This window comes from Cnephaeus nilssonii (genome assembly GCF_951640355.1).
Source record: "Cnephaeus nilssonii genome assembly, chromosome: 8".
In the NCBI taxonomy this organism is placed as follows: Eukaryota; Metazoa; Chordata; class Mammalia; order Chiroptera; family Vespertilionidae; genus Cnephaeus; species Cnephaeus nilssonii.
The window spans coordinates 58,067,307-58,092,867 of NC_137079.1; the positions used below are offsets into that span (position 1 = coordinate 58,067,307).

General features: G+C 40.2%; 1 protein-coding gene across 3 annotated transcripts in view; it reads right to left on the reverse strand.

The window, feature by feature from the left end:
- SCEL (sciellin) overlaps window positions 1–24,862 on the reverse strand; it is a 114,628-nt gene extending 89,766 nt beyond the window's left edge. For all 3 annotated transcript variants that reach the window (XM_079778988.1, XM_079778989.1, XM_079778987.1), the window contains exons 1-4: window positions 24,752–24,862; window positions 8,168–8,229; window positions 6,993–7,110; window positions 4,313–4,372 (exon numbers count right to left, since the gene is read on the reverse strand). In XM_079778988.1, the coding sequence (XP_079635114.1) occupies window positions 4,313–4,372; window positions 6,993–7,110; window positions 8,168–8,210 (221 nt within the window). In that variant the 5' untranslated portion in view covers window positions 8,211–8,229; window positions 24,752–24,862. The remainder of the gene's footprint in view (window positions 1–4,312; window positions 4,373–6,992; window positions 7,111–8,167; window positions 8,230–24,751) is intronic.
- Window positions 24,863–25,561: the final 699 nt, after the last annotated feature.

Sequence of the window (25,561 nt, forward strand, 5' to 3'; positions counted from 1 at the left end):
CAGCCCAACAGGCCTATTACAAATTGCTTTATTTAAAGTTCAGCACCGTGGACAGGGTTGAAAGATGAGAACATATTGGCAGAAGAAAGGGAAGGAGAGGAAAGAAGGAAAAGAGAAACAGGAAAAATTAGAAAGAAATGAAAAAAAAAGTGAGAGAAGATAGAACAGATGGATGTTGGAAGGAGAGGAGAAGAGAAGAGATATAGGGAGAAGCAGGGAGAGGAGAAACAGAAGACAGAGAGTTGAGAAAGACAAAAGAAAAGGAGAGGGAAGAAGACAAGGAAATCAGGGCAGAGAGGATAGAAGTCTCAATAGTATGAATTATGATCATCAATCATGGATCATGGAAATACCTTGATCAGAATGACCAATCAGCAAAAAATATAAAGCCTTTTTAAAGTCTTGCATAACCCTGTGGGACAGGGAAAGCAAGCTCATTGGGGAATTATGCCATGATTTACTGTGTTTGCACATCAAAGCTTCCTTTGAAGCTGCCAGATCAAAGGTATTAAATTGGTAAAAAGTCCAGAAACAGTATATTTAAGATTTAATTTTCAACTTGATGTTGTATATTTTTATTAAGCTAATATGTGGAGGTACACAGTATACAATGCACAGTGCTGCTGAGGAAATTAAGAAACAACTGTGGACTCGACACATGCAGAGCTAGAGGGACAAATTAGATACCTTCCCACACCCACAGGAAGAAAGTGGTCAGTGTTGTAAAGGAGGCTCAGGTAAAGTACAAGGAAGTTCCAAGCTGAGAAAGCTTATTTCCAGAGGTAGGAATCAGAGAAGACTTTATGGGTGGGGAGCAGTTTGAGCGGGACCTTGAAGGATACATAAATGTGAATACACTGAAACAGAGTAGAGAGAATAGTGTCAGTTAAGGCAAGAATGAAGTAAAGGAAAATGCCTCACACAATTCCCCCAGTTTTTAGAAACTCAGCGTCAAACCGTGGTATGGCTCCTCATTGCATGCAATGCTCGAATGCAAGTAGGTGCTGCAGGGCCATCCAACCCTTCCGTAAAGCTGCCCCTTCTCAGACACTGTCACTGTACGCCCATTAGTGGGCTTTAGTCTTCCTGGCACTTACCACAACAGAACATTCTATATTGTGTTTACTTATCTTCCGTCCCTCCCTCCTCCGCCTTCAACTGGGCTGCAAGTTCTATGACAGCAGGGGTTTCATTTTGTGCCCAGACCTTACAATAGCACCTGGCTCACAGTAGGCATCTGTGCAAGTATCCTTTACGCTTATTTGACACTAAAGGCCCGGTGCACGAAATTCGTGCACGGAGGGGGGTTGTCCCTCAGCCCAGCCTGTACCCTCTCCAATCTGGGACCCCTCGAGGGATGTCCGACTGCCCGTTTAGGCCCGATTCCAGTGGGATCGGGCCTAAACGGGCAGTCGGACATCCCTCTCACAATCCAGGACTGCTGGCTCCCAACTGCTTGCCTGCCTGCCTTCCTGATTGCCCCTAACTGCTTCTGCCTGCCAGCCTGATCACCCCCTAACCACTCTGCTGCCAGCCTGTTTGCCCCCAACTTCCCTCCTCTGCCAGCCTGGTCACCCCTAACTGCCCTCTCCTGCAGGGTTGATTACCTCCAACTGCCCTCCTTTGCAGGCCTGGTCCCTCTCAACTGCCCTCCCTTGCAGGCCTGGTCCTTCTCAACTGCCCTCCCTTGCAGGCCGAGTGCCTCCCAACTGCCCTCTCCTGCTGGCCATCTTGTGGTGGCCATCTTGTGTCCACATGGGGGCAGGATCTTTGACCACATGGGGGCAGCTATATTGTGTGTTGCAGTGATAATCAATCTGCATATTACTCTTTTATTAGATAGGATAGAGGCCTGGTACAGGGGTGGGGGCCAGCTGGTTTTCCCTGAAGGGTGCCCCGGATCAGGGTGGGGTTCCCTTGGGGTGTGGGACGGCCTGAGTGAGGGGCCTGTGGTGGTTTGCAGGCCGGTCACGACCCCTGGCAACCCAAGCAGAGGCCCTGGTATCTGGAATTTATTTTCCTTCTACAATTGAAACTTTGTAGCCTGGAGCGGAGCCAAGCCTGGGGCTCCCTCCATGGCTGGCAACCATTTCTGTTGGGGTTATAATTGAAACTTTGTAGCTTAAGCGGGTGGTCCCGGCCAGGGTGTGCAGAAAGCTTTGCTTCCCCTGTTGCCGGGAGCAACCCTGGCCTGCTCTCTCAATCTCCATTCTGCCGCCATTTCTGTTTGAATTTGTTTACCTTCTATAATTGAAACTTTGTAGCTTGAGTGGAGGCTTAGGCCTGGCAAGGGCAAGCGGAAAGCTTGGCTTCCTCTGTTACCTAGGAAACCTTGCTCTCTGTGGCTGTAGCCATCTTGGTTGGGTTAATTTGCATACTCGCTCTGATTGGCTGGTGGGTGTAGCTTGTGGTGTGTCAGAGGTATGGTCAATTTGCATATTTGTCTATTATTAGGTAGGATGTTTTAATGGTCTGACAGAGAAGTACACCGTAAAATTTTCTAGTTTGTGATAAAATGAAGCTTTTTATCTAGGGTGTTGAGAATTTATTATTTTCTTTTTCTTTATTTTCAGTCTCTGATCACAAGGAGCTCTTTGCACACATTGGTCAGTTCTGCTGGGAGTGCTTCTTTCCAGGCCCCATGTCCACCAGCTACCCTCTCCTACTTGGGAATCTTTCCTCTTCATCCTTCAGGCGGCAGCACTCACCCGCATGACCACAGCCTCTATTTAGGCAGAGTTAGTCTCTCTCCTCTCTCTCCCCAAAGCATTCCCACACACTTCCACAAGAGCACTGTCCACAGGAAATTTTATTTAATATTTTAGTTTATGGATCCATCCATTTTTCATGAATGTGAGAGCTCCTTAAGGATGGTGTCTGATGCATCTTTGTATTCCCAGCACCTAGCACAATGTCAACACATAGTAGGTGCTCCAAAGTGGTGCTGAGTAAACACCAAAGTGGATATAGCCTCGGAAAAGGGGCAAACAAGTGTCAAGTGGACATCTGTTTGAGCAAGTGCAAGGAAAAAAATCATCTATACTACCCTTTCAGAAAATGTAGTTTGAGACACTAGATGTAGGTCAACGGGAAAATGTCTTGGGCTTAAAGGTTTTTTGTTATTGAAGATAAAAGTATGCTGCTTAAGCCAAAATGCTGCCCACCAACAGGAAGGTTTCAGGAAACCAAAATAATTTCACATATAAAATAAGCACAGGAGGCCTTAAGATCCTGTTATCCTAAAACACACTGAGAATATGAAGCTTAGTTTTTCTGTTCATGTTATTTAATAGTCCCACAGAGGGGCCAATAAAGTGGAGGGAGCAATTCCACGGGAGGCTGGACTCAGTGATCAAGCTCCCTTTGTTTGGTGATATGGGGCCCACTCAGAACAAAGCTGTGATCTCCAAAATCATGAAGAACAAGAAGGCACAGGGAGGGGCTGCCGAATCACAGAGCAGTCACTCAGCCAGATGCACTGAGGCTGGAAACCAGAAAACCAGACACTTTGTGCAGAGGGCTGTAAGCTCAGCACCTTCCAACAGGTCAAAATTATGACCAGGTTTAAAAGAGTTTAGAAAAGTCCACAAGTTTCCAAAATAGACACATTGAAGGTATCTACTTAACTTTTTAAAGATCATACCATGAAAGACAATTGCACTCCTTTCTTATGTACGTCTTAGTGACATGCAGGCCACTGGACCAGATAAAACTTGTGTCTGATAAATAATTGGGTTATTTTGATGGGTGTGGTTGTATGTGTGCAAGTGTAAATGTGTCTTAATAAGAATATTATCTATTTCTTTGATCAATTTTAGATTATTGAAATCATTATGATTACTAGTTTTGTCTGAATTTCCCTACTAATTTGTCTTTGTCAGTCCATTTGCCACTGAGTATTAGTTGCTGGTTTTCTACAAGCCTAGAAATTTCTAAAAAGGAGTGCACTACCCCAGAAAGCAGGTGCACTCTGGAGCTGTTAGGCCTTCATTTTAGAGTTCCTTTCCCTGAGGTTCAGAGATATCTTATCTGGTCAAGTCTCTGGGGGAGCCCTTTCTCTTTCCCTTTCCCATGAGAAGCAGAGGATTGGTTACTCTACTCTTCAAGCGGCATGAAGGGAAGCATAGAGCTAGAGAAGCACAAGGTTTGCCCTGTACAAACCCCTGGTGATATCACAGAGCATCCTTCACGTGCCCAGGCATCCAGGAAAGCCCGAGGCAACCGCAAATATGCAGCCTGTCTGGAACAAGTCTTCTCAAAAACGACCGCCTTTGTGTTTCTGCTAATGATGTCGTTTGTCTGAAACACTCACCTCTCCAAGTCATCATGGGAGTTATGTCGGTTCAGCACCACCTTACCATAATTTTCATTTCTGCAGAGAAAGAACAAAATGAAGTCACGTGAAAAGTTACCACAGTATTTAGCAATCGCTAAGTAAGGGAGACATTAAACAGCTCACAATTTTTGGCAAGGTCAATTCATTTTACTTCAAGCATAAAAAAACAACTATGTATTCATTTTAACCAGTCCCCACTTGAAAGAGCACGGTGGAAAGAAACAAATTTGTCAGTACAAATGATCGTTATTCTAATTTATTCCATGAGATTTCCATGTGATTCAACAATGGAGTGAGTGCTTGTTGTTTTGTTTTGATTTTCCATCAGAGTGTGGGAACACGAGGCTGCCTACTTTGTATGTATTAGGAGAGTCATTTTTTACAGGAAGGCAAAAGCTTTCTATAAAAATGTTCTAAAATTAATTAAGCCCATTATGTCTGGACATCTTCATTTTATGGACTTGATAGTTTTCCTTGACAAGTGTAGGAAAATAATTACTAATATTATTTGGTAATTATTCACCGGAGATATAGTCCATTTTTGATCCATGTGAATACACAGTCTGCTCTGGTCTTTAACCCTATGAATTAGGCAGGGAAGAGACCCTCCTATCCAATTCACAGATAAGGAAATTGATCAGGGATTTTGTGGCTTTCCTAAGGCCAAAATGTTAGCAAGTGACAGAGATGGGTCTAGGACCCATTTTACTCCAAACTTTTGCTTTTCCTATTGGTCAACCCTGCAAAAGACCATCAGATAGAAAATCCCAAAGCCATGTCCTTCTTAGTTTGCACAGCAGACCTGAAAGTACAGGCAATTTTAGGAAATGTCAAAACATGTAGTAGAGCCTTTGGTCTTGAGCCAAGGCAGAGAGTAAGTACCTGAACCATTTTCATGTCAACCCAATCAAACCTGAAATACCACATTTCTCCTGGTTCTGCTCCACTAATGTTACTCAACACTCTGAAACCATGTATAATAAAGCTATAAAAATATAATAGTAGACAATTAGAAGCAAAGAAGAATAGTGAAACAGCTCCAGCAAATATATACCACCAAATATCCCAAGAGAACTTCTTTATCTTCCTTGGTATCCTTCCCTAAACTTAGAAGAGAGTAGCAGACACCAGACATGTTTTCACCTGAAGAAAAATTATAACACGTAGCCCAGGACGGGGCCAGTGGGAGTAGGGGAAACATCAGAGCCAATTTCCCCTCATTTAGCAGCTGTCATACCACCCAAGCTGGCTTCCCTGGGACTTTTTAAGGAGGCATGCTTGGCATAAAAACCATCATCCCTGCCAAGTGTAATTTGTCTTAGATATTTCTGTCTTTATCCATCTGTGCAAATATTTGCAACCCAAAATTTATGCTCTACATTTGGCATCACTCTACCACTATGGAAAAACAGAAATGCCATATTAGGCTCTGACAGAAGTCATAATGTTGCTTCACAGAAGGAAGTAGTTGTTGTCCAAGAGTGTTAACTCTAAAAGTTAGTGTGAATCTCCAAATACCCCCATAGTCCCTTAAAATAATGTTTAATCACAGAAATCACTAGACATTTTTTATTTAACAGTTGCAAGTATACTCCTCAAATAACCACCCACAGACAGTAAATTCAGAGTAAGTATTCTGTAACGCAGGGTTTCTCAACTTCAGCGCTATTGACATTACGGATTTGATCATTTTTTGTTCTGGGAAGTGTCCTGTGAAGCATCACTGTCCTTGACCCTCTTGATGTCAGGTGTACTCCTCCCCTTTTGACAACTAAAAATGTCTTGCCAAATATCCCCTGAGGGTAAAATTACCCTGATTGGATTGAAAACCATTGGTATACTGGAAAGATAATGGTCACATTAAAATCTTGAGTCCACCACTTAATAGTAGTGTGCCATTAGACAAGTTACTTAACCTCTCTGAGTATCAGATTTCCCATCTGTGTAATGAGGATATTATACCCACTTTGTGTGATTCTTGTGAGATTTACTAATGCTTGATATATATAAAGTACCTAGTATCAAGCCTGATGCATAAAAGGAAATCAGAAAAGTGTGCACATGTATATACATAATTTATAATAAAGATATATCTGGGCTGGACAAATGTCTATTGTAAATCTATGTTGGCAGGAAGACAATATGGTCATAGCTTTAAAATCATCATTGAAACAATGCTCAAAGCAGACTAAGCTTTCTGAATGATAAGTCTTTGCCCTTTCAAAGTAATACCATATTTACCACCAGCTGGAGGGAGATAGTTGGGATTAAAATTAGTTACAAATTTATTGACTTCATTTGTGTATAAATAAGTTTTATTTCAAAATGTGCAATCATACTATTCTGTGTTTGTTTCAACTGACATGGTCCACATGCACCAGAAATCTCCCCACCACAAGCACCTATTTGGTTATAACAATGAAACCCTGCTTTCTCTCGCTATAGACACAGCTTCTTCGGTATGTGTACAGTAGAAATGGTAGTGATGTTCCTGAAAATCTTTTGCTACCAATTTATGCTTCATAAATCTTACCAAAAATTAAGTCATGTAGCAAAGTATTTTAAAATGAAAGTATTCCCTTTTTAGATAGCCATTCACTTCCCAAACAGAGAATGGCTCTCTCTCTACTCATCCACCCACTCCACATCCTCTTACCTTTCTTCTTCAGGACGGTTCTTTATCCAGCTGTTATCCTGTAAGAAAGTCCTTCTTTTGTTCACCTCGAGAAAACCCTGTTGTCTCTGTGCTGTTCCCTGAGTAGAACTCTTCATAGCTATCAACAGAAAAATGAAAGAATGGACTTGAGTGTGGGTTTGTTAACCTAGAAATTTTGAAAGTCACATCTGATTGGCCAACATCAGCCTTCTAGGCTGGCAAGTCCAGTACTGTTTCAAAGTAGGATGTACTAGCGAGAAAAAACAAATCCCACACCCCATCATCAAAGATAACATGTAACTGCTCAGGTGCCAACTGAAACTGCCCATGCAGCTCATGAGGCCCGGTCTGGCACCTGGGAACATCGAACCACGGGCCTAGGATAAACAAGACTAGGGCTTCGTGGGTGGCCTTTTACTCAAGAAAGAAATATGCTTCCAAAGTATATACAGGACTATTTTAAAAGCTTTTGATTATGAATAACTTAATTCTTTGATCTAATCGGAGCCAGAAACATAGAAGGCCATACATAAAACAGGACATTTTTACTGATTTTATTTTTTAAAATCTTTGGATTGCAATTACATGAGTAAAAGCTGTTGCATTCTAACTTTTTTCTTCAGCCTAATTTTAGCAATGCTAATTAAATAGACGGTTGCTTCTAAGCATTCAATCCTACCTAATAAAATGGTAATATGTAAATTACCATCACTTCGCTACTCCCACAAATGGGCCAGTGGGAGGCGCAAGAGGCGGGAGTCGGGGTGGCTGGGGTAGCCGATTGGGCCAGCGGGATGCTGAGCTCGTGTCGCCAGCGGCAGCGTGAGCTCAGCGTCTGCGCCATGGCTGTGCTGCGGAACAGAAGGGGCCTCTGGAGCAGCGAGCTCACGTCCCGCCCAGGACCATCAAAAGCGGGGAAGCTGGGTGCCTGTCTGCTCCGGCACCAGGCCTTTCAGAAGCCTCTGCCGAGCCGGAGGCTTCTGAAAGGCCTGGTGCACCAGCGGACAGACACCCAGCTCCCCCGCGATCGAAAGCGAAAGCGTGTAGGGGACCCTACACGTGCATAATTCAATCATGCACTGGGCCTCTAGTATGTATATAAAATCATTAGGACCTGTGAGTTGTTTTCCCCAGATTTTTCAGTTTTCTGAGGAAGGGAAAAATCATCTACATACCGTTTCCTGTGGGAGATGTTTTTCTTAAGGAAACATTGGACATGCTGCCTTCCAGTACAGATCTAAAAGAAAAATGGGGGTGGAGAAAACACAACAATGACTAAGAATCTACAAGGGACTCTCCATTGGTAACGAGACATTTTTCTTTTCTTTTTTTAAAATATTTTTTTTAATTGATTTCAGAGAGGAAGGGAGAGGGAGAGATAGAAACTTCAACGATGAGAGAGAATAATTGATTGGCTGACTCCTGCACGCCCCCTACTGGGGATCGAACCTGCAAACTGGGCATGTGCCCTGACGGGGAATCGAACTGTGACCTCCCGGTTCATAGGTCTATGCTCAACCACCAATCCATACCTGCCAGGGCCTAGACACAATTTTCATTGGCACTGACAAAGTCACAGGATCTGATATAATGAATATATGACATAAAGTGCCCCCTAAGAGCCTGAGAGTTCATCTATTTCACTGTGTTCATTTTACAGATGAAGAAACTGAGACCCAGAGTGTTTAGTGTCCCCAATGTTATAGAACAAGCAAGTGGCTGAACTAGGCCACCAGTTAATCTGTTTATTCAATCAGTAAATGTGTGTTGGATGGGAGGAGGAGAGGGACATTTGTAATACTGTCAATAATAATATATATGTGAATGATAAGGAAAAAAATTAAAATATATAAATGTGCACTCAATGCCTATGATATGCCAGGCACTGAGCCAGTAGTTGGGGACAAAAGATGAGTTAGATAAGTGTCTAGCCAGGCCAATAAAATGAGATGTGGAACTGACAGCACGTTATGCAGAGTACCCGAAGGAGGGCGAATGGCTCCTCTGAGGGAGCCAAGGTAAGCCCAGTCGACCGAAGTGTGATGAGGAAGAAGGCAGCCAGCGGCATGGCAATCACAGAGCTGGGGCACTCTGATCATTTTAGGTAACCACTGCTTGGGGAAGCCCCACGTTTCTTAGCTATGACCAACCACCACTTCTAAGCTGTTAAGGGGTTAAGGCAAACCACAGTCCCAGTTTGCCTGGAATTGATTGGGTTTCAGGCCTGTATTAGGCACTTTTTTTTTTCGTGGGCCTCTTCCTTTTTTAAAAAAAAAAAATTCTTTTTCTGTAACATACATTTTTAAATTTCAACTGATAACATACAGGACATATCAGGTTTTTAGAAATTTCCTTTACACACATACACATACACACATACACTTAAAATTATATTTATGACTGTTTAGTATAAAGATGAATAATTCATGCTGGCTTCACTATTATATATTCATTATTATTATTATTATTACTAGAGGCCTGGTGCACAAATTCGTGCACCAGTGGGGTCCCTTGGCCTGGCCTGTGGGATCCGGCTGAAACTGGCTCTCTGACATCCCCCAGGGCTCCTGGATTGTGAGAGGGCGCAGGCCAGGCCGAGGGATCCCACTGGTGCACAATCAGGGCTGGGGAGGGACACAGGAGGTTGGCCAGCTGGGAAGGGACTGTGGGAGGGCTCAGGGCGTGTCTGGCCCATCTTGCTCAGTCCCGATCAGCCAGACCCCAGCAGCAAGCTAACCTACCGGGCGAAGTATCTGCCCCCTGGTGGTCAGTGCATGTCATAGCAACTGGTCAACCAGTCAACTGTCTGCCCCCTGGTGGTCAGTGCATGTCATAGTGAGCAGTTGAATGGCCTTAGCATATCATTAGCATATTACGCTTTGATAGGTTGAACGGACGACCAGACGCTTAGCATATTAGGCTTTTATTATATAGGATTATATTTATTTACTTTTTCTTCTGCTGATAAAAGGAATAAAAATTAGAACCTTTTTGCAGGCCCCTAAAAAAATCACGGGCCCTAGGCACTGCCTTTTCTGTTTCATGAATAAGTCCACTCTGGGTTTCTGCTAACGTGAGACTTTCTGTTTTAAAACTGGAAAATTCTTGGGCAGTCAGAGATGTCTGCTCTCTCTGGGTGCGGTGTTCTGCTTTTTGAAAAGTTCATCCAACTGGGCAGGGAATGCAATGCTGGAGGGGCATCGGCTCTCATGGCAGAAGCACACCCCAGGCCCATCTTTATCACATCCAAGTTCTGTAACTGAGCCACTTAATCTCTCTGTAAGATGTGGCTAATGACACCTGCCATCAACTACATGAGGTGGTTGTGATGAGCCAATGAGTAATGTACACAAAAAGCACTTTGTTAAACAATAAATGCTAATGGTACTATTATCAAACAGCCGTTTATAGGTATAACTTGGGGTGTCTGAAAGCGCCATCTTTTTATTCCCAGAGCAGGTGCTCTCTAGGTGCTACTGTGAGCTGAATTGTGTCTCCCAAAGATCCATATATTGAAGCCCTAACTCTCATACCTCAGGATGTGAATGTATTTGGAGATAGTGTCTTTAAAGAGGTGGTTACGTTAAATGAGGTAATGAGGATAGGCCCTAATCCAATCTGGTTGGTATCCTTATAAGAGGAGGAAATTTGGATACACAAAGAGATACCAGAGATGTGTGTGCTCAAAGAAAGGGCCATACAAGGACATAGAGAAACGGTGACCATCTGTAAACAAAGGAAAAAGACCTCACAAGACACAAAACCTGACAACACCTTGACCTTGGACTTCTAGTCTCTAAAACTGAGAGACTACAAATGTCTGTGGTTTAAGTTCCCCGGTCTGTGGTATTTTGTTGTGGCAGCCCCAGCAAACTAATAAAGTTCTTCTGGGAAAAGTGATTAAAACATTTCTCAATACTAAGTCATTCCAAGAGCTTTGGACCACACTATCTCTGACCTGAGCCCTCGTGTCTTCAATGTCCTACCGCACAGGGCAATTGCTAATAATGTAAATACCTATTAGTTGAACACCTATTCTGAACAGGTTACCTCATAGACACTGTCTCTCAGCCTCGAATAAAGTCTGCAAGATAGTTATTGTTGCCTTCATCTCCCAGATAAGACAACCGAAGCTCAAGGAGAGTATCCAACATGCCGAAGGTGATAAGAAGCAGAATCTAGTTTCTAAACCAAAGCCAAGTCTTTCTTCAGCAACCAGAAATAATGTTCAGCACGAATCTTTGCAAGTCCAGACAGGCGCTCTGGCATTAGAGTGAGAGAAGGAAGGTAGACAGCAGGGGCCTGCCTGACTCTTGGCATCTCTCTCTCTGTGGAAGTCCCATGACTTCTACCTCCAGTGCCCGGGAGCACGAGACCTAGAGCAGCCTCTCAAGGAATCACTGCAGCAGACAAACCCTCACAGAACAGCCTTCTCGGTGTCCTCCCTGATATTCTCTTGGCATATGTCCACGCAAACACTTGTACACAAATGGGCATAGCAGCATCCTTTAAAATAGCCCCAAACTGAAAACAGCCCAAATGCTCATCAAGGAATGAATGGATACATCACATGTGGTATATCTATACAATGGACTATTACTCGGCAACAAAGAGGAAGGAAGTACTGATACATGTTACAATATGGAAGAAGCTTGAAGCATGTTAAATGATGAAAGAAGCCAGGCATAAACTATGACATCTGTATGATTCTCTATGGATGTTGTTTTTAGATTTTCCTTGATATCCCATCTCAATTCTCCCTTCAGGCTCTGCAGGGCAGGGAGGAGAGTTCAGACAATACTAATATTTCGATGACTTTATAGTTATTTACATTTTATCTCATTGAGTGTCCACAACAGTGTTTTAAGAGTGACATAACCCCTATTTTGCAGGTACAGAAGCTTGAGTAGCTGATGACGGGCCAAGCTGGGACTCAACCTAAAGTTCTGTAGCTCAAGGCTCCTCATCTTTCCTCTATGCCAGGGACTCCAGATTGTCAGCACTTCCTGCAGAGAGTTGTCTAGAGAAAAGCAGACAGCTCCTCTTTACATTTAGGGCCTGCTCTAGTCAGATCCAACATCCTACAAGAGGGTCTGCTATTTCCCTGCCTTTGGAAGCTAGGCATTCTCCAGAAGTCCTAGCTTAAAGGAATCAAATGAGGTAAGACTTTCAAACAATATCATGGCTCTTAACCTCCTTCTCCCTGCCAATTACTAGCCTTGGGTATCCTATAAACACCTCACTAACTCCACCCGAGTCCGTGATGTATTTTCTAGGAAGAGTTTCCAACAAACCCACTTGCTTTCCCAGTTTTATCTTGTTGCCTCTTCCATGAAAGTGCCTTGGCGTTTTGCCTTAACCCTTCCCTTCTCAGGAACTAGGATGCCCTGCAAAAGGTAGCAGTAGCCTCCTTGGGACCATGGACTAACCACCAGGACTAAAGTCACACACTAACAATGGCAGAGCGGGAAATTAGAAGGAGTCTGGTTCCTTGACAGTATCTTAGAGCTGCCACAATAGCCCTGGATTATCTCCCTCTCTGAACTTCTTCTTGCAAGAAAAAAATAAAGCTGTTCAGGAGATTGTATTTCTATATTTCAGTTACTTAAGCCTAATAATGTTCTTTCTACCTGTTATGAGGCTATTGTGGAGCAAATAGAAGGTCTAAAAGCCCATGATGATCTACAAAACATAAGATATTAGTGACTCTTTTATTAGTAAAATATTATCCCTAGCAATATGTTTATTTGTTTGATGTTCCCAGCAAGGTTCACTTGTTGAGTATCTACATGCTTTATGCACATTATATATTTAATTATTCCAGATGAGCATTATTATATTTCATTATAGGACCCAAAATTCAGAAAAGTTAAATAACCTGCCCAAGGTCATACAGTAAGTGGCAGAACGGGGAACTGTGACTGTAGCTCCATGGGCTTTTTAAAGGACACATTATATGTCGCTCAAAGTATCATGTGATATGCTCAATACCAAACACTCAGGGAAATGTCTTGGAGTTCCGAAAGAGGAAAGATAATGGGAGATCTAGGAATATATCCCAAGCAACTAGGAACACGAATCAGAAAGGATATATGCACCCCTATGTTCGTAGCAGCACAATTTACAATAGCTAAGATTTGGAAACAGCCTAAGTGCCCATCAGCAGATGAGTGGATTAGAAAACTATGGTACATCTACACAATGGAATACTACGCTTCTGTAAAAAGAAAGGAACTCCTATCATTTGCAACAGCATGGATGGACCTGGAGAGCATTATGCTAAGTGAAATAAGCCAGTCAGAGAAAGATAAATATCACATGATCTCACTCATTTGTGGAATATAATGAACAACATAAACTGATGAACAAAAACAGATCCAGAGACAGAGAAGCATCAATCAGACCGTCAAACCTCAGAGGGAAGGTGGGGGACGGTGGGGGTAAGGGGGAGAGATCAACCAAAGGACTTGTATGCATGCATATAAGCATAATCAATGGACACAGACAACAGGGGAGTGAGGGCATGAGCAGGGGTTTGGGGGGGGGTGGTAAGGACACATATGTAATACCTTAATCAATAAAGAAAATTTAAACAAAAGAAAGATAATGGGAGAGTAGCTGGAAGGAACAGCAGTAATGAATGACTGCTCCATCATCCCGGGAAAGGCTCAGTCTCAAGCCTTACCCCTCCCATGGCCACACTGAAGCCGTGAGTAGCCTGGCCCTAATCCTTCCCTGGATCTATCTCCCCATTAGGTAGCTGGATAACATTTTATACTCTTCCCTAGGCCCATGCTATTCATTTACAGAAGGTAAATGAGAAAGGAAACCAATGTATTCTATTTTTAAGATTATAATAGTTTAATAAGTATGCAGTAATTTTAATGCAAATGACCAATATTGTGAGGAAATAAAATGTTTCTCATCAAGTCTATGTGTATTTCTCCTACATCTCCTGCATGACCTTCAGCCCGACCTGCTCTGCTTCTTTTTCCCCCTTAAAACTCATTGGCCATTTCACCCTAAGCACAAGCCTCTATTTCATCACCTTCTAATTGCATAGAAATTTTACTGCAATGGAACTCCTTTCATCTTGTCCAGAATATAAAGCAATATTTTTATACATGAACATTTCTTGTTATTAAAATATGTCTCTGTGAATAATGCCCTTGTTAAAATAACCTTTTATAGTGTGCATTAGAGATTACAATCCTCTCAAATTGATAGCATAAAAATATATGCAACACAATGTTAATTGTGTACTGTCTTTAAAGGCATTATTTATGTAGGGACTGAGGTTATCCTGAGTTTCAAATCTACTCAACACTCTTTTAGCCTCATTTCAGCCAACTGTGCTCATATCTAAGTGCCTTCATTCATTCTAATTAAGTTTTTAACTTCTCACTTTCTTAAGAAAGATGAAACTCCAATCTTGGGTCCTCTAAAAGCTGTTACCAGTACATACGACTAACAATGGCAGACACCAGCAACTGTATTTTAAGTGTGGAATATTATGGGCAAAAATGTGTGAAAGCTGTGTATCTATTATGCTGAGAACTACAAAAACCTTTTCCTGAGTTTAAAGCATTGAATACACAAGCTGGAAACTCTTATATGAAATCATGACGTCCCAGTTAATTAGGATAGAGGGGAAAAGAAACTTTTCAACTTCTGGCCCACTACCTACAGCTTCTGCCCAAGGACATCTGTCTTTAGGTGTTAGATGAAATCACTCATCTGAAGTTCTCAATCACAAAACTAATAAACTTTCTTAGTGCTCTCTGGGTGTATTTGAAGCTATCACACATCTCATTCCTTAAATTGCCTTCTGTTCAGCTTTTCTTTATCTCCTTGTGGTCTTTCTTAATTTATAGCACTTCCTGGGGACCACGTAGAACCGTTAATCTGCTATTCCCATAGCCTGACCCCAGCCTCATCTCCTCCTGTCCCAACTCCAAGGATTCCCTGGACCATCTCCCAACCAAGTTACAATCTTATTCTTCACCTTTCGGGTCCTCTTGACATAAAGACTTTGTAGATTTCACTCTTCCCTTCCCACCCAAGAACAAAATGCCTCCTGAGTTGCCTTATAATAATAACTTCACCATTCCCTGCTAACTTTCTCTTTTAAGAAAGATTATACATGGGCAAAGAAACTGGAATTGGGTGGGGCAAAAAGAAAAGAGAATAGGAAAAGTAAGACAGAAAAGGAAAAACTGCGGAACAAAAACAAGTGAACAAAATAGAGAATAAGAGAAGACCAAAAAACAAGACAACAGAAAGCATAAGAAAAGAATTCCATTCTGATGGCTGATATTTTGGATCATGTGATAGTTTTAGCTTTTTGAGCTAAATTTTATATGTATTATTTCATTTAAGACTCACACAATGCTTTAAGGGTGCCACTATTATTACCCTCATTGTACACTTATGTGAAACTTTATGACCAATAATTTTAATGAAGTCAGAGTCTTTTTGAAGAAGGCTAGGGAAAGAGTTGGAAGTGGGTGAAACTAGTTCTTTCTGGAAAGAGGTTTTAGGATGACTAGTTTGCCTAAGGTTACATAGCTTGTGCACCATTAGGATTCCAACCCAAATCAGCCTAACACCAAAGTTCCTGTTCCAAAAGCCCAGGGAGCAAAAAGGGGCCAGCAGGTACAAAGTTACCGGACTAAAAGGGTGAGAAGGACGGTATTTCCTTTATTGCAGACATCCATGGTGGACCTCCAGCAAGACTGAGACTTGGAGCAGACTTTTGATCATTTTACCAAAGTCTCATGAGTTCAGCACAGAGTGATAACTGAGTGTGTTCACTGCTCCAAACATTTCCAATCAATTTATCAAGCTTCTAATATACTTATGTAAGTTGATATCTCTATGGAAAAGACCAAATATAAATAGTCACCTAGGGGAAACCTTTATAGTGATGGAAAGTATTAAAAAGCTAACATAGAATAAGGAAAGAAATACAGCTAAAATGTCCAGAAAATGGCATATGTACCTACCCTGGTGGTATTTACCTTTGTGTATGAAAAAGTCTTGAGGGTTTCATAACCCAATAATGGTTCTATACCCACTAGTATTTAAATCTCAGAAATCACTGGTAATAGGGAAAACTCCCTGGGAACTTGAAAAGCACAAATTTTATTAAACCAGTTTCAATAGAAGAGTAAGTGGGGCCCAATAATGACAAACCAATAAACAGAAGCATTGTCTTCTAGAAGGCAAATAAAACCATCAAACAACTAATTATCACCTAAAAGAACATGAAATATTATGTAAGGAGAAAACAGAGCTTCATGAAGCATAAATGTCAACAAGCCCATTTAAATTAATGGGCTGTTTATTCTAAATATGCAGTGTAGAAGGAAACCAATCTTATGAGGCCGGTGGACTGATTTAGCCTGCTGCAATGGCTGTAAGTTGGCTATTTCTCTGACAGGGCCTCATAGTCTGATTTTAACATTGGGAAACTTGCTTACTGATGGTGAAACAGTTCAGAATGTAGCACAGATGAAAATCTTTTAGCTAGTCAGAGATCTATATGCTACCAATTTTCTGAGTCTGATAACCACCAACCATAAAATTTTCTTACTGTTGGTTTTTATTTTTAATGTAAGACTCCCACCCACCCTTGTTTCCGCCACCTATCTTTTCTGCAGATGATAACATCAAGTATTAGCATAAAGTGTCCTACTCTCTGGGACAGCTGTTTAATTTTACAAAAACACTGGGTTAATATTTATTAATAAGAATGATAGTTAATAAAAATGACCTGTCACCTGAGCCCCTCATAGGTTATTGTCAGTTCTAATTGAAAATATTTGTTGCCAAAACCGGTTTGGCTCAGTGGATAGAGTGACGGTCTGTGGACTGAAGGGTCCCAGGTTCGATTCCGGTCAAGGGCATGTACATTGGTTGCGGGCACATCCCCGGTGGGGGGTGTGCAGGAGGCAGCTAGTCAATGTTTCTCTCTCATCGATGTTTCTAGCTCTCTATCCCTCTCCCTTTCTCTCTGTAAAAAACCAATAAAATATATTTTAAAAAAAAGAAAATACTTGTTGAATGAATGCAAATCCAAATTTTGATCACAAACTAGAGCCAAAATCCTGTTAGATGCCTTAAATACTTTATCATATTTCATATTCACAACAGCTCTGTCATGTGGTCATTCTTTATCCCAACTTTAGATATAATCTTTCTCAGTATATTAGTAATATATGCTTATTACAGAGAATATGGAAAATGCAAGAAAACACAAAGAAAAAAATCAGCCACCTTTTATCAGTCACTGTTATTTTTTTGCCTATTAGATCCTACAGGTACACATTTTTCAGTGCCACTTAAAAAATAATTATTTCTTCTGTGACTACAGAATATTTCATCTTATGGGTCTATTTATCAGGATAATGTAATTCCTCTATTTTTTGCAACAAAACCATACAAAAGTCATTGAACACACCTCTATTTTCTTTGAATGGATCCTTAAATGTGTAATTATTTGCCAAGGACTATAACTTTTAAAATGTTCTTCATTCCTATTGTCAAATTTCGTTCCATAAACCTTATAATAATTTATAATCCATTAGCAACATATGAGAGTCCATACAGTTGCCAGCATTTAGAGTGATCATTTATTAATCTCTTTAATAATTTAAAAGATGAAAGTGTTATCATTTTGCTTCAGTTGCACATTTTCTAATTTTGTTGGTTACTTCTTATTTTGTAAATTATCCATTGGTTATTATTATAGATTTCTTATTTTCTTTATTTATCAGAAATATCCATGTTTTCCCAGTTTCTCACTAAGCTTCTAATTGTGATTTTTTTCTCAGCAGCTTCTGATTTTTATTCTATATCTTTCCCCTATTAACTCTTCCACTCATTAAAAGTCCCTATAGCCCTAACTGGTTTGGCTTAGTGGATAAAGCGTCGGCCTGCGGACTCAAGGGTCCCAGGTTCGATTCCGGTCAAGGGAATGTACCTTGGTTGCGGGCACGTACCCAGTGGGGAGTGTGCAGGAGGCAGCTGATCGATGTTTCTCTCTCATCGATGTTTCTAACTCTCTATCCCTCTCCCTTCCTCTCTGCAAAAAATCAATAAAATATATTTTAAAAAATAAAAATCCCTATAGCCCATCCATGATCCTTCTCTCTGACCTCAAAATCCAAGCAATCACCAAGTCTACAACTCTACTTCTACATATCTCTTGGTTGCATTTCTTTTTATTTGAAGATACCAATGGTGCTCTATTTCAGAGTAAAATCCAAGTTGTTAATAAGGCTCACCAGTCCATTCTCTCCAGCCTCATTTCTTCCCAGTCCCCTTCCCTCACTCAAATTCTAACTTCATTCAGCCACAGTGAGTCATTCCAGTTCCCTAAGGTCTTCATCCTTTTTATCACCTTTAAGCTATTGTGCTCACTCTGTGCCTTGTGCCTAAAACATTCTTATTTCTGAGTTTTCTTTACTACTTAATTTCTTTCCGGGAAAGACTTCTATTTGAAGTCATGCATTAAATACCCTCCCGGAAACATTCAGTGGCACCATCCCAACCTGCCCCACTCCTACTTCCCCAGGCTGAGTACTCAAAGAGCAAAGAATACTTCTCTATAACATTACTATACAGACTGCCTGTTTGTGTGGCTGAATATTCTTCTCCAACCCCCACCCCCACACACTGTAAATCTTGACATCATAACCAAGATCATGTTCCCCACAGCTGTATTTCTAAAGCTTATTACAGCATCTGGCACATAATCAGTTATCTATAATAATAAAAGCATAATATGCAAATTGACCAAACTGTCGAACAGCGGAACAACTGTCCGGACGACCATGTAATGACATCCACTGGCGCCAGGCCAGCCAAGGTGGATGCAATGTGATTGATGAGGGGCCCGGCCATTGCCCCATGATCGCCCCGCAGAGGGAGGCCCAGGGGGTGTGTGGCGGTGGATGCAGGCAGTACCAGGCCAGCGGGGTGCGAGGGGGGGGGGGCGGGGCCGCAGGGCTGCAAGGGCCCCGGCATCCAGGGCTGTGAAGGCCTACCCTGCACGAATTTCATGCATCGGGCCTCTAGTAGAAGAGTATTTGTTGGACAAATCAGATTAATTAAATATTTACATAATTATTCTTCTAATTTTTCAAAAATATTTTATCATTACATGGAAATTCTAATGCATATGGGTTTACTTTGGTAATGGTGGAATGAATCCCTTGCTCATTGATATATGATTCTTTGTCACATATTAAATTCTAATATAGTTTAGAATGTACTTTATAGTTGTCTGTTCTAATCAAGAAATCTGTTAATTATTCTTTCCTTAATAATACATTTCAATATCTAGTACATGCATCCCTGATTAATTTTCTTTGTAGAAATTCTATCAGCTCTTTTTACTCATTCATTTCTTTCAAATAAACTTTAAAAGCATTTTGTCTGGTACTAAAATAAATATTCTATTGGAATTTTTTATTAGGATTGCATGAGTCCTATGTAATGGTTTGGGAAGTGCGGACATTTGTGATATTTAATCTGTCCATCCAGGAACAGCACTCAAAGAAGCTTTTACTCAAGAAAGTCTGGATGTCTTATAGTAAATACCTTTATTTTCTTCATCTGAGTACCATATTTTTCTTGTAGAGATTTTTTTCTTGATGTTTTACACTTCTTTGTGCTACTATGAAAGACATAGTAATATAAAATGTCATATTATATCATATGGCATATGTATTTTTATATCTACCTAGCTATAGCTCTCTATCTAAAATTCACTAAGAACCCTAAATTTTCTTTTTAAAAAAATATTTTTTATTGATTTCAGAGAGGAAGGGAGAGGGAGAGAGAGAAACATCAATGATGGGAGAGAATCATTGATTGGTTGCCTCCTGCATGCCCCACACTGGGAATCAATCCTGCAACCCAGGCATGTGCCCTTGACTGGAATCAAACCTGGGACCCTTCAGTCCGCAGGCCTATGCTCTATCTACTGAGACAAACAGGTTAGGGCCTAAATTTTCTTTTTATCTGTTGGTACTGTGAGATGAGCACAATCATACAAGTTACCCATAGCTAAAGTGGGGTCATAATTAAATCCACGTCTGTCAGGATTCCAGCCTCCTGCACTTCTTCCTGTATAAATTCCTTTCAAGCTTCTAACTAATGACACAAGAGAGTACACTGGGGAGGAGTAAGGAAGAAGGCAGGATTCTAGATGAGCAGTTTTCTGCAAAAGCTTTTAACTAATCTTGTGGCTTCTGTGCATTTTCTGGAGTACTGCCATAGTCTCTCAGGATGTGTGTATCCCAGTTTAAAAAATGTGGTTTATAGTTCACTACTTTGCCCCAAAAGGTTCCATATAAAGGAAACTTAATAACTTTTTAGGCCAGAGAAATTGCTTCTAGAAACACGGAATAAATTATTTAGACGCTTAGAGCTCTCAAGTATACAATTACAATGTGGACTATTAGTTCTCATGTCTAGAAGTAAGCCAGTTGTCTTTAATGGACAGCTATAAAGTGCACTCTTCCAATTAATGATCGCAATAAAAGGATGATTTATATCTCTAAAAAATTTAGCAACTAACATAAAATGCAAACCTAATGAATGTGGTTGTCATTTGACAAAGCACCCATTTGAGAAAAGATCTTTCCTAAATTCCAAAATCACATAGATTTTTACAACAGTAAGCTAAAAACACTTAAATACATTTGATAAAGACTTTTGATAAATAAGTGAACTTGAGCAATTGTAGACAGGTGCACAGCAATTAATACATGCAGCCCTTATTTCAACATTCTTAGCAAGGGAAAAGAAATCAACAAATGATATATAAACAGGATAACATCAACAGATAAGCCATGTGAAACCAACAAAGATTTCCCTTGAACTTCCTCCTTAAAGAATGCTTCAAGTTAATGGCAAAATCATATGCAACATTATCAGTTAAATCATGTTTGCTTAAGTTAAGTGCTTGGTGAATTATATGATTATATGCAGTTCATTCCACAGTATGAGTTCAGTCATTGTTTTGTTTACAAAGTCACCAGAAAAATAGATCTCTCAGGTATTTCCATCAAAATTCCTGTGGTTAATCAAAAACCTCCCAACAAACAAAAGTCCAGAACACATGGCTTCACTGGAAAATTCTACCAAACATTCAAATAAGAATTAGTATCAACCCTTCTCAAACGCTTTCAAAAAATAGAAGAGGAAGGAACTCTTTCAAACTAATTTTATGAGGCTGGCATTACCCAGATACCAAAACCAGACAAGAACACCACAAGAAAATAAAATTACAGAGAAATAACCCTGTCCCTGAAGACATAAATGCAAAATTCCTCAACAAAATATTAGCAAACCAAAATTAACAATACACTGAAAGGATCATATACCATGATGAAATGAGATTTATTCTAGGTTGATCTCTCCACCTTACCCCCACCCTCCCCTGCCTTCCCTCTGAGGTTTGATGATCTGATAGGTGCGTCTCTGTCTCTGGATCTGGTTTTGTTCACAGTTTATGTTGTTCATTATATTCCACAAATGAGTGAGATAATGTGATATTTATCTTTCTCCAACTGACTTATTTCACTTAGCACAATGCTCTCCAGGTCCATCCATGCTGCTGCAAATAGTAAGAATTCCTTCTTTTTTATAGCAGCATAGTATTCCATTGTGTAGCTGTACCATAGCTTTCTAATCCACTCATCTGCTGATGGGCATTTAGGCTGTTTTCAAATCTTAGCTATGGTAAATTGTGCTGCTATGAACATAGGGGTGCATATATCCTTTCTGATTGGTGTTTCTAGTTTCTTGGGATATATTTCTAGATGTGAGATCACTGGTCAAATTTTTTCATTGCAAAGGAAACCATCAACAAAATAAAAAGGCAACCTACTAAATGAGAGAAGATATTTGCAAATCATATACCTTATATGTGGGTAGCATCCAAAATGTGTAGAGAACTCATAAACATTAATAGCAAAGTATTTGATTTAAAAATGAGCAGGAGATCTGAATAAACATGTTTTCCAAAGACATACAGATGGCCAACACATATGTAAAGTGTTTAATATGCCTAATCATCAAGGAAATGCAAATCAAATCTATAATGAGATATTTATTACCTTATATCTGTTAGAATGGCTATCATCAAGAAGGTAAGAGACAATAGGTACTGGCAAGGATGTGATGAAAAGGAAACCCTTTTGCACTATTGGTGGGGATATTGGTTCAATCAGTATGGAAAACAATATGGAGATTCCTCAAAAAATTAAAAATAGATGTACCGTAGAATCCAGCAATTCCACTTTTGGATATATACCAAAAAGATATGAAAATAGGATTATGTAAGAGATATATGCACTCCCATATTTATTATAACACTAATAATATCATAATAGCCAAGATATGGAAAAACCTAAATGCCCATGAATGAATTAATGGATAAAAACAATGTGCTATAGATAGATATAGATATAGATATAGATATAGATATAGATATAGATATAGATATAGATATAGATATAGATATAGATATAGATATAGATAGATATAGACATACATATAGACATAGACATATATATACATATATACAGGATGTCCCCCAAAAAATGTATACACCCTTTGAATAATTATTAATTTCAATGGGTTAAGTCTGAAAAGAAAAAAAAATCAATTGATCTATCAGCTATAAAGTGTGTATTATTAAGCCATAAGAAAGGGGGATATTATGTCATTTGTAACAACATGGATGGACGTTGAGCACAGTAGCTCATAGATACAGAGAAAAGTGGTTGCCAGATGCGAAGGTGGTGGGTGAAAGAAATGGGTGAAGGGTCAAAAGATAAATTTAAAAACATTCCAATGTTAGAGAAGACAGCCAGGTAGGTAGGCTGCACCTATGGAATGATAGGTGAGGTGAGTATGTCCCTGATTGGCTATACCACAACCTATACACACTCATTACCTTCCTACAGATGGGCTAACAGTTCCTGAGATTAAAAACCCATTCATATAATAAAGAACAAGATTGACTTCATAAGCCACAAATTAAAAATATACCCCATTATGTCATAATCATACCATACATACTGTCATAAATTTTCAAGTGTAACTGGGTAAGAAAATCTTCACTTCCATATCAGTGGTAGTCCATTTATAGATCCAGAAGAATGCCCAGTTATTGCTAGTACATATTTAATGTGAAAGAAACTTGAAAAATCATTGAAGAAATTTAGTAACACAAAAGTCTGATGATCTGACTTCTCATGCAGGTCCTGTTACTCTGGTCTTGGCAAATTGCTTAACATTTATATATTTTGTTGTCCTCATCTAGAAAACCGATGAGTTATACTGGATGAGCCTATGCTTTTTCCAACTGAAAATTATGTCAATTAGATCTAAGATTTACACAAAGTTAAAATTGTAATAAAATTCCTGGCAGGTTTATCTACATTCTCTCTCTATTCTGACATTTAAAATCAACCAAATGTTTTACTAAAATTTTTACTGATGTCATATCTCAGTTTTCTCCAATACTTTAAACACTGGAGTAAGCAAATATCAAAAAAAACTATATCTGCATTATAAACTGTGGAAGTGAAAACCAGTTTTAAATGTGATCATAGTTCATGAAAAATAAAAGTATAATCCACAAATGTTAAATTTTAGCTCTCTGGTTACTATAAGTTGGAAAGCCAAGTTATCAAATTCTTCAGTAAACCTTCAGGAATTGAGCTCTAAACCGCCCTGAGATGCACATGACCTGGTCAGCAAAGGAAGCAATGAAAACTCTAGAACTTAATAGACATGGGGCCGCTGTGGGAAACGCCCCTTTGAAGGACGCAGAGCTGCTAGTTGCAAATTTTGAGGAGCTCCTGGATTTGATTTCTGCAGCTTTGTATCACAAATAAAAATGGTGGAGAAAAAACACAAGTCCCGCAAGTCAATTTATCAAGGAAAGCCTGACTAAAATAACCTTTCTATTCTTATCAAAGGGCTTTTAAAACTGGTTTTTCAGGACTAGGATATGAATAGAAATTGAAAATTGCCCCATACACATTAGTCAATTCTTAGGTTAGAACTCAGGGTACAGCATAGAGAAGTGAGCCAAATGTGCATGAATCCCTGTGAAACCACACTTCTTCCCCCCTCCCCCCAGTTAATCCCACCCTGATTCATTCCTTGGTACATTAATGCAAAATATGTGATTTTTTTAATGGGGAAAATAGAATGGGTGGGGGATGGTTTTGTCACCTCTCTCACAGCTCAGTGACTTGTAATGTTTTTGGCAGTAAAAAAAACAAACACAAATATAACATTATCTGTAAAACAAGAGGGTTTATCATTTCACTAAAAGCATCATCTATCTGTGAAAACAGGGAGAGCCTTTTTAAAAAATGTTTCTTATCATCACTTGAGAAAATAGACCAGGAGGTGCTGGCCCCTGGACTTAAAGAACTTACTATCCTGTGTCTGAGAGGATTCACTAGCTGACAGCTCCCACGGGGAAACACAAAAAGGTTCTCATTACTGTGATGCCCGCAGATGTGTACACTTGCCAATGCGATCTACATCACAACAAGGAATAAGGAGCTGTGGACACGCGGGACAGCCCACTGGAAGTAGTCAAAATTTAACGGGAAAAAAGACAAAGTTAATACTAAGTTCTAATTTTAATCATTTGCTTAGAAAACAAAGGAAGTTATGCAAGAAAAGCAGACATATTTGTTTGCAAATATGATTCAACTTACCTCTCTTGACTGAAAACAGGACTTTTTGTCTGAAAGCCTGCCTGGTTCCCGAGGCGGGTCCCGCTGAACCGCCTGTGCACCTGGAGTGGGCTGAGTGGCGCTTGCACTTCACCTGCCTGCGTTAATGAGCAGTTCAGAGGCTTCTCCCTCCGGGGGTGAGTCACTCAGGGAGGAGGTGGGTGGTGTGAAAGAGGGTGTCACCTTGTACAAATACCAATTCAATGAAAACAGGCTCACTCGTGGACCTACTGTCTTTGTTTGGTGAATTCTTCTTATAATTTATGGCCTTGTTTGGCCAAAACCAAAAGTGCTGCTGTTATCACTTTTATAAATTGATATCAGCAACACACATGACTCTATCACTGGCAAGGTGGCGTAGAACTCAACCTATTTTGGATTCTCTTTTAAAAACCAAAACAAAGCACTCAGGGTAGGAGGAATCTCCATCTGCCCACAGTAGCCGAAGGCTGGGGCACAGATACACCCAAAGGAAGTACACTGCCCATAGGAACCAAGATCTCTTGGGAGAGAAAAGTCCTTTGGCACCCTGAGATCAGAAAATATGAAAGGAATCTGTTACACAAGTTGTACACATGGAATATTTTGTAAAACGATCGGAGGAAAATACATTCTGAGATATAAGGGTTCTGATCCTTGTATTATTTTACCATGCACACAAATGTGAAAAGGATGCTTAACACTGTTTTCACATCTGAGGGCAGCGGCAGTCTCCACTGTCAACACCTGCTCTGGCGAGGAAGGAGCAATACAGAGGGCTGTGCTAGGAGGGGCCCCTAATGTAGGGGTGCT